We start from the raw sequence: 9,882 nt of genomic DNA on the forward strand, positions 1-9,882 counted from the left end.
TTGGCACTAGGAAAAGGATTTTAAGAACAAATTGGGAAGGATGTCGCTGTGACAGAAAGCGTTCAGTCGTGTTTTGAACTTTCCATACATTTCCTCGTATTTTTTCCCGCGAACTATTTTTAGCAGCAGCTCACGGCTGGTTCGCTATACAGACAAATGTATGGAAAGTTCAAAACACGACTGGACGTTTTCTGTGACAGCTATATCCCTCCAATTTTTTTCTTAAAATCCTTTTCCTAGTGCCAAATGTTTCTAATTCATGAATTTTGCAGAAGCGATTTTTTAAGAAAATTATTTGACATCGGATTTCCATACAAACACTGTTATTTCAAGCCTGTTTGCCTACCCGTCAAAATGGCGTCGAAAACCGTGATAAGGCCTATTGCGAATATCGCCTCTCAAAAGATTGTTTTCGGTGAAGCCAAAGAAAAAAATCACTTGGAGACATCTGGAAGCCGAGTTTTCTCTTTTTGTTTCAGAATTCTTTTGACACCAGTCAAAGGAAGTATTCGAAAAGATAATCAAACCATTTTCCTCCTTTGTTCGTCGGTTTTTAGAGATGTTGAGCTACCAGTTAAATCATAGAAACATAGTGGTTGTTCTATTCTTCCTTCTGCAGCCAAATCGACAACTTCGCTGTTGTTGGATGAGCACGGACGCCCTGTGAAGAGAAAACTTTTCGCTGAGAGCAAAAGGTATTCACCAGACAAACCTTGTAGTTTTTCTTTTTTCTTTTCCAGAAATTTCCAATTATAAGACACTCGGGATAGTTGTAGAGCCTCGAAAAAAAAATTCCTCAAATTTGAAGTTGATGGCAGCAAATACTGCTCTGTTCTCTAGATGTTTCCATGTGTTTTGAGTTAGTTTAACCGAATGGGTTGTTTCGCGACACTGTTCCAAGAAATTTAGTCGAGCATAATTCTTCATTTTCCTTTCCTCATAAAAACCGACAGTTGCAAATTTCAACAATTATAGCTCGACTGCTGGAAACCGTAGATAAAAGGGGATTCCAGGTCAAGGCTTAATTCTGATTACATCGTATCCAGATTGCGCTATTTAGATTAGTCAGGTAATTCGAGTTTAAATTTAAGAAAAGAAGTACGCAAGAAGTCACGCAATCCGTTTGGAGGATTGCGTGACGTCACAAGTTAAAGAACGTCTGCGTTGGAGGCTATCCTTTTGAGGAATAGAATCTGACTGCGCCAGTTGTTCTTGATGTTGTCTTTTTCTAAAACTCAAGAGGAGCCGATTGAGAAAGCACAAGTCAAGAATCTTACTGAAAATGTAGATGTGATTTGTTCACCAACAGAACAACAAAGCGCCCATGAGCTCGTTCAAAGGTGTCCGTCTGTTCCAGGTTGAATTGGAAAAAATGACAAAATTTTAGCGGCGTGATGTTCTTTTATATATATAGGGGTGAGTTACGCTATTCGTGGAATCTTTATTTCTTATTTTTTTTTTAATTATTCGTTCATTTATATAGGAACACCTCGTTTAGCGTAGCTAGTTTAAACAGAGTCCTGGCTAAATAATAGGTAACCAGAACAAATAAAAAGAAAAGATCATTACAAAATAGCGCATCAATAAAACTACATTGAGACACTTTAATATGACACCGAGTCTGGGAATCGAACACGAGACACATTTGTGGGAGGGGAGTGATTTCGCCACTTGGCCATCCCTGATCCCCTTACGAATGCTCTTCTAACTTTGCTAACTGGTATAGTTACAATACAATCGTTTGTTCACATCGAAAAAAGAAATAAATGCTCCATCCCTCATAAGTTAACTTTCGTCTCAGATAAACGCCTTCCCTCGAAGGAAAAGATGTAAATAAGCGTCCGTATGGTAAATCCAATCACAGTACAGCAAACTTGTTTTTCTAAGGTTATATTATTTATCGGAGTTTTCTTTTTTCATAAACCAGTTATCTATTTTGTATACTGCAAGTTTGACTAATACATAGTCAGGCGTTCTGACTAGCAGGAGTTATCGTCTCGCTATTATTATCATAATTATTGCTCTACAGAAACTGACATTTTTATGTCACAGTAAAGGGGAAGTATCACGGAGATTTTGACCTTTTCGCGTGAAAATGGTGTTCCTTCATCTTCACTTAGTTGAAAAATAATTCTAGAACATTAAGAAAAAGAAATCAACTCAATTCTTGAAAGGAACAACTCATGACCTGCTCTAGTGCATTTTGGGAACTAAAACGCGAGGACTTGAAAACATTTAGCCTATCTTTTTCCAGTTGCAGTCCATTGTAAAGGCAAAGTAATACTTGCAACATTTTCTTATAACTTGTCGCGCAATAAATGTTGCGTTGCAAGTTGCGATAGTTGGCTGCGGAAATATTCAAGCTCAGTGAACGGGATTCGAACCCATGACCTCTGCGATGCTGGTGCAGAACTCTACCATACGTTTTTGCAATAGTCCATTTCTGAGTTTCTTTGAACCTCAGTACGAACGCAAGGCTAAGTACAAAGCTTTTCATGTGAAAATTAGGCCTGTTAACTTATGAATGAAAACTACATGTAATATTGTTTCATAATGAAAACTATGCACAAAGACTTGCTTTCAAAACAGAGGTTCAAAGCGACACCAAAAAGGCCTGTTGCAATAAAAGTTGTGGCTCACGACCATTTTTAATCTGAATTTTGGTTCTCTGTATTGGTTTAGCTACACACACCGGTTGATGATAAGAAGCATTTAAACATGAAGACACTGTTGCAGATCATCGAAGCTATGATTCTTGTCTACGGTCTACTTATTAGACCCGGAGGAGGGTGGTTTCATGTAGGTAAGAAAGGGGTCGCAATTTAGTGCAAACAATTATATTTGTGTCGAAAGATATATAAACTTGGAAGCAATATTTTATATTCAGGGGGACACAACAGTTTGTTTCGGTGGATTTCTGTTCGGATACATATGGCCTTAATCGCCTCAGAAATTCGGAGTAAGTTGTAATGAGAAACTACAGTTTCTTCGGCAAAATACCAGCTTAAAATCTCGTAACACTGGAAGGGGAAAATAAACCGATAAAAATTTGAAAAAAGGTCAGCTAGCATTTTCATTCAACCAACAACAGTTAGCAATTTCGGAAAATAATATTCCGATCCCTAAAACTTTCTGCAACTGAAATTTTCAGCTAAAGCATCCAAACAGATCAAGTGATCAAACGGATATTCCTTTTGCTAAAACGACTTTAATGTCTTTAAAAGCCACAAAACCATCTGGGAACACAGGACACAATATTCAATTACCTTGCTTAAATTTTCTCGTTTTCACACTTGGTCAACCATCCAAGGCAAACCAAGCCTTTCTATGGAGCGGCATGTTACGCTACTAACAGTTATACTTTTTTATCCAGGTCCTTGTCAACCATGTCATATCATGCCATGTCACGCTTCATCTAGTCATCCATTCATTTGACCCGGCCCATTGTCAAACATCCATGGCAAATCAAGCCTTCCAGTGCCATGTCATGTCACGCTATGTCACGCTTCATCTAGTCATACATTCATTTGACCCTGCCCTTTGTTAAACATCCACGGCAAATCAAGCCTTCCAGTGCCATGTCATGTCATGCCAAGTCAAGCGTCACTCGGTCATGCATTTATTTATTTATTTATTTATTTATTTATTTATTTGACCCAACCCTTTGTCAAACATCCATGTCAAATCAAGTCTTGCAGTGCCATGTCATGTCACGCCATGTCACGCTTCACTCGGCCATGTATTCATTTGACCCAAACCTTCGTCAAACATCCATGGCAGATCAAGCCTTGCAGTGTCATGTCATGTCATGCCATGTCAAGCTTCACTCGGTCATGCATTTATTTATTTATTTATTTGACCGAACCCTTTGTCTAACATCCATGGCAGTTAAAGCCTTGCAGTGCCATGTCATGTCACGCCATGTCACGCTTCAGATAAGAAAAGATAAGATAAGATAAGATAAATCGTTTATTAAAAAACCACAACTTGCAGCTATAAGCTGAATTACTTGCGTTACATACATCATGTTTAAAATTTCAAAATATAAAAAACCTATCTACACTAACTACCATTGCTGTTTAATCGCAAAGTGCATCATAAAAGTGTCTCTAAACCTCTTTGCTTTCACATTCGGAATTGAAAACATACAGCTATTTCAATTAACGTTGTCGGATAAAAAATAAAGCTAAAAGACAAGACCGCAATGTTTTGTGGGATTATTTTTTATGAATAATTTCATCAAAATCATCCCTGCACGTGCAGGTCATTGTACTGCTAATTACAACCTATTGTATTCTCCAGACATGACTGATTTTGATAAATTTATTCATAAAAATCCCACGTAAACTTTCGGTCTTGTCTTTAAGCTTTTAGCTTCATAGTAATATTATTTTCATGATCGATCCATTTAAGGTCACTCCTTACAGTAATACCTAATATCTTAGCTGATTTCACAATTTCAAAAACATTACCATTGGCCTCAAGGGAAACGGTGTCCGAGTTATTTTTTCTTCGAAAGTCTATTCTGAGTTCCTTACCCTTAAGTGAGTTCAGTTTGAATCTATTGTCGTTAGACCATCGAAAAACATCATGTACCGTATCTTGGAGCACTTAAGCACCAAACTTGGGGACAATTTCCGAGACCGTGAATTTCCACATAGAAGAGAAGGCTCGTATTCATTTGACCCAACCCTTTGTCAAACATCCATGGCAGATCAAGCCTTGCAGTGCCATGTCATGTCATGCTAGGTCACGCTTCATCTAGTCATGCATTCATTTGACTTAACCCTTTGTCAAAATCAAGTCTTGCAGTGCCATGTCATGTCACGCCATGTCACGCTTCACTCGACCATGTATTCATTTGACCCAACCCTTTGTCAAACATCCATGGCAGTTCAAGCCTTGTAGTGCCATGTCATGTCATGCCAAGTCACGCTTCATCTAGTCATGCATTCATTTGACCCAACCCTTGGTCAAACATCCATGGCAAATCAAGCCTTGCAGTGCCTTGCAGTGCCACACTTCACTCGGCCATGTATTCATTTGACCCAACCCTTTGTCAAACATTCATGACAAACTGAACAAAACAGAGCTGTGTCATGTCACGTCCCACTCGGTCTTAACTTCATATTATCCACCCTCTTTTAAATCATCCAATGGAACCCAAACTGTCATGTCCCGCCATGTCACGCCTCACTTGATGTTGCATTCTTTTGATATCCACCCCCTTGTCAATCATCCAAGGCAAATTAAACCTAGTTGTCCAATGCCATGTCACGTCATGTCACACCTCACTCGGTCTTGCATTCTTTTTATATCCAGACCCTTGTCAAACATCCAAGGCAAACCAAACCGAGCTGTGCGCGGAGCTCCTCAACTTTGTGGCAGACAATGGTGACGTCAAGTACTGTGCCCGATCTTTTGCGTCCTGTCATGTAAATAACACAAATGATTTGCATGACAGAACAGGCGATGTCTGGGGAAACTGTTACTGTGACCATCTGTGTAAAGAGATTGGTGACTGCTGTGTGGATTATGACGAGTGGTAGGTGTTATTGTAACATATTTACCAGTAAGGATGCAGGATATCGACGACATAAGGAAGTGTCAAGAAATTATATCTGCGCATCATTTTGAAGTCCTTTCAAGTAATTCGAATTCAGAAACGGCAGATCAACCGAAACAGCGAAATGAAGGTCTTCGAACCAAAGCAAATATGATATCAGTATTATATTTGCGTGGTTCCATATCACCTTAGTGATTTCTGCGTAAATTCAATCAAATGTTGTAATTTCATATGAATAGAAACATAAGTAGGACACAGGAACGTATTGTAAGTAGCCACGCCCAAAATGCAGTCCGGAAACGAGGTACAAGTACAGGTACTGTTCGCTTACAGCGCCTTAAACAGGGTGATTCCAGTCAGGAAGAAAAGGAACTTCTGTATGCAGGACAACCTGAACGACAATAAAATTCAATTTATCTATAGAAAAATAACACTGTTTACAACCCTATAAACTGGTTTAAATTTCGCCTTGTGAGAGTCCTATAATGAAAACAGTTCATTGATACCTCTTTTAAAGAGGCCAAATGAATTGTGTTTGTTTTTCGCTCCTCGGGGAGATTGTTTCAGAGATTAGCTCCGACTATTAGAAAGGTTAGGTTATAGGCCGTCAGTTCTTGTCTTTGGTAGAAACATTTTTTTGGTACGCTTCCGGAGATCATAATTAACTATAAGGCGTAATTCTAGGCAAATTCTTAGGGCGAAAGGTAGAGGCTGAACGCAGATAAGCTGTGCACAACAACCTTATTGTTATTGTTCTCTTTTCAGGAATGATCCTGGCATAGTAACAGCACGGAAATTAAAACCAGAGCAAACCTGCCGAAGAAGGGCATCAAACGAGATGAGCTCAATCTTTGGTTACGTCATGGTGTCTAACTGTCCATCATCTTGGCAAAACGCTTCAACGGCAGAGAAATGTTTGTCCACCAATTACTCAGCCGATCCAATCACAGCTCTGCCAGTTGTTGACATGACAGAAAATACAACTTATGCGAACATATACTGCGCCATGTGTCATGGTAGATCACAAGACCTTCACTACTGGAATGTCCGTATCTTAAAGACGCCAAGTTATGTCTCCCTGCAGGATATTAAATCTTCCGAAGCCATTTGGGAGGTACTTCCGTTTGTTACTATGGATAAATGTATTGTGACGCCACCAGCAGCCATGATTCCTCCTGACACGAAGGAGAAAAAGTACTGTCGTGATTACGCCAATGGCATCAAGGCTTACATTGATGAAGACACAATGCGCACTGAAAAGTTCAAGAACCCTCACTGTGCCGTATTATCACTGCAGAACAGTATGCTCAACAAACCGATTTTGTGTATGGTAGGAAATCCATTACCTCCCAGGTTTGGCTCTATGCTTTTCGTCCTCTCCAAACAAGCTGACGTTAGACCGGGGTTTAGGCAAACAATAGTGCGTCTTCAGTTCAGCTGTCCAATCGGGGATATTTACGATCCATTCCAAGGAAGATGCCTACCTGCGGTTCACTTTGGTTTCCACAACAACAGCGCCGATACAACAGCACAAAAGTCGCAGAAATCCTTGAAAAGCTGTAGAGGTCCTTGCTTTAAACCAAACGAATTTCGTCTTCTAACTAACAAGTCTGTTCTCATCATTAGTCACCAAACGACGTACAACAACGACAGCTACATCCTGATCAACCAAACATTAATTCTGTGCGCAAACTTTTCTCGCGGCTACACTATCACAACGGCAACGGCAAAAGATGAAAACTTTTATGGTCAGAAAACGTCTCAAAACCACTCATTTACCCTGCGAATCATCACTTATGTTGGGTTCTCGCTGTCAATCATTTCCCTTATTATCCTGCTGGTGACGTATTTCCTGTTTGCTGAATTACGGACATACCCTGGTAAGGCGGTGATGCATCTGTCATGCGCAATGATAGTCATGCAGTCTGCCTACTTTGCTGCAGACCCGGATGTCGTCTCCTCCGCAGTCTGTGCCGTGATGGGAGCCTTGTTACATTACTCCATCCTTGCTGTTTTTCTCTGGATGAGTACTATCGCTTATAACACACACAAAACTTTCTCAAGGCCAAGTAAGTATTTTCTCAACTCTGCTCCACTCTGAAGCCAATCTTAACGGCCATACTCCTCGTCAATATCAGTTTTTCCAGGGGCACCGAAAGGTTCATTTCGGTAGATATCTGTTCGGAAGGGCCTAATCGCCTCAGAAATGTGGATTTGGGTGTAAAGAAATCTAAAGTTTGCCTCAGCAAACTGATGCTAGCTCAAACTTTAGTAACGCTAAAAAACTAATTCCTTTCGTTTCAAGGGCGCAAATAATATATGTCGTTAAAATGTGAGATTTAGTCAGCTAGCATCATTCTTCGTAAAGCCAATAGCAGCTCGTAAATTCGGCGAACAAGATATTGTTCCTTAAAGCGTTCAGCAACAACGAGCAATTTCAATTTTCAGCTAGAGCATTCAAACAGATGCAATAGTTTAAACAAGTATTCGTTTGAAACAAACGATTAGGAAAAACAGGACACAGCGTCTTAGGAATTTGGTTTTAATGTTCACGTTGATTCCCTGATTTTTCCTCGCTAGATTCTTTTTTTCTCCTCCAAAATATTGTTTCTTTCTTCAATAGAATTTGCTGTGAACGGAGTTTTCGCTACTCTGGAGAGCGTGTTTAAGGGAATCAGCCGTTTTTGCTGGGAAAAACATTGTTTTAGAATTGACCGAAAGCCAAACCGGAGGATAAGAAAGCATGTTCAATTTCTTTCGGAAAGGCGTGAAAAAATCTCATACCCGTAGCCAGCCGAAAAGTTTTACCCAGGCAGTAAATATAAAAGCTATAGCTTAAGATACTGGTATGCGGGTTAAAGGTTAACAAAAACAAAACATATCAATGCGCCTTTCCTTAGACGGTGAATTTTATACCCTATAGCCCCATATTTGGAACAACCCATAATCTATAAACTCAGGCACTCCTCCTATACCGACAGCAAGATCAAACTTAACAGTAGATATCAACTTAATGGGCAGCTTGGGTCAAGAAAGAGGAATTTCTTCCACCCAACTTCACACAACACGCACCCGATTGACATTCGCCTTTTCTTTGCTGGTTTAACTTCTGTTTCAAACTTGTTCTTGAAAGTAGTTTCCATGGAAAAATTCCTATAATATTTTGAATATGTTGAGCTTGGATTTTACCAAAGAAACTGTCCCAGTACGGTTCCTTCTATACTATAGCTACGGGCCTAGGACTAATGAATAAGCAGACGCATTTTCTCTTTTAACCCTATCTAGACCGGGATTTTCTTTTGTCTTTTCGGACCCCTCCATAGCTTGCCAACTATAAAGGCTATTACAATGAGCCTTGGACGATGAGTAGTACGTCCACAGATGTTCCTTTGAGGTCCACAACGGGTAATGATGACGTCATGGTTATTTCGTCATGATTACTAAATGGCGGCCATCATGGATCCGCCATCTTGCATTTCCCCAAAACTTCAGGAAAGCGGCAAAAATTGAAGAAAAGTAATCAAAACAAAACTGTAAATACACACCCTTTGTTCTCAGTTGTCATTTCTTATTGAGTAAGGATTGAAAAGTTGTTCTTTGAACATATTCTAACCTGAACTGAAAGAATAGATGAGAGAACTAGGTTTGTTTGTTAACACTTCTGACGGTGGTAAAGTGTGCTTTTCATTTTGTTTTGTCTGTTTAGGTGTGAATCCGTCAAATTCTTTAGTTGTTGATCGTCAAAGGAAAGCCTACATCCGTTACAGCTTATTCTGCTGGGGGATTCCCTTTGTAGCTGTTGGAACCTGCCTGGCTTTACATTTGACAAAGACGGGAAATGTCGTTCATGGTGAGTTAGGATTTCCTGTTTTATAGGTTTCAAATTCCGAAGTTTAAAAAGGGACTAGGCTCTAGCTTACACATTTCTCAAATTACGTCTTTTGAAGAAATGAACCCCATCGCCAGAAAAATCAAACAAAATTAGTACGTCTACCAAGTTTAGTTATGTTTCATTGCGTAGTAACGAGGCTGTGATCTGTCAAAGGTCGCTGAAATTCCATACAAATGTCTCTAATAGACCTATTCGGCTAACGCAATGTTGTACCCAATTCAAATCCTTTGGGCATAAAATGTTTTGTTCTAAGCATTTCCATGTCATTTATATGCGAATGCTACATTATAATGCAAATGCAATAAACAAAAATCTTAACCCCGGGGGATCTGAATTGGGTACAACATTGGCTTAGCCGAATAGGTCTATTCTGAGATGGCGTCCTTCAAATCCACACAGAATTTCTTTTTCCAATTTACAAACG

The 9,882-nt window shown here is 39.6% G+C and overlaps 1 protein-coding gene across 1 annotated transcript; it reads left to right on the forward strand.

Annotated features, from left to right (window-relative positions):
• The first annotated feature begins 2,718 nt into the window (after window positions 1–2,718).
• Window positions 2,719–9,442, forward strand: LOC146459071 (uncharacterized). The gene is made up of 4 exons (XM_085089712.1): window positions 2,719–2,803; window positions 5,323–5,545; window positions 6,332–7,635; window positions 9,273–9,442. The coding sequence occupies exons 1-4, from the start codon at window positions 2,719–2,721 to the stop codon at window positions 9,440–9,442; spliced, it is 1,782 nt and encodes a 593-aa protein (XP_084945838.1).
• The last annotated feature ends 440 nt before the right edge of the window (window positions 9,443–9,882 follow it).

This window comes from Pavona decussata, unplaced genomic scaffold, assembly GCF_977016875.1.
Source record: "Pavona decussata unplaced genomic scaffold, jaPavDecu1.1 SCAFFOLD_223, whole genome shotgun sequence".
Lineage (NCBI taxonomy): Eukaryota > Metazoa > Cnidaria > Anthozoa > Scleractinia > Agariciidae > Pavona > Pavona decussata.

What these genes read in the sequence shown, in the direction of transcription:
- LOC146459071 (XM_085089712.1), top strand. Translation starts at nt 2,719, where the DNA reads ATGAAGACACTGTTGCAGATCATCGAAGCTATGATTCTTGTCTACGGT. An exon ending in AGGAGGGTGGTTTCATGTAG is followed by an intron (nt 2,804 to 5,322) that starts GTAAGAAAGGGG and finishes TTTTATATCCAG; the next exon opens with ACCCTTGTCAAACATCCAAG. An exon ending in TGTGTGGATTATGACGAGTG is followed by an intron (nt 5,546 to 6,331) that starts GTAGGTGTTATT and finishes TTCTCTTTTCAG; the next exon opens with GAATGATCCTGGCATAGTAA.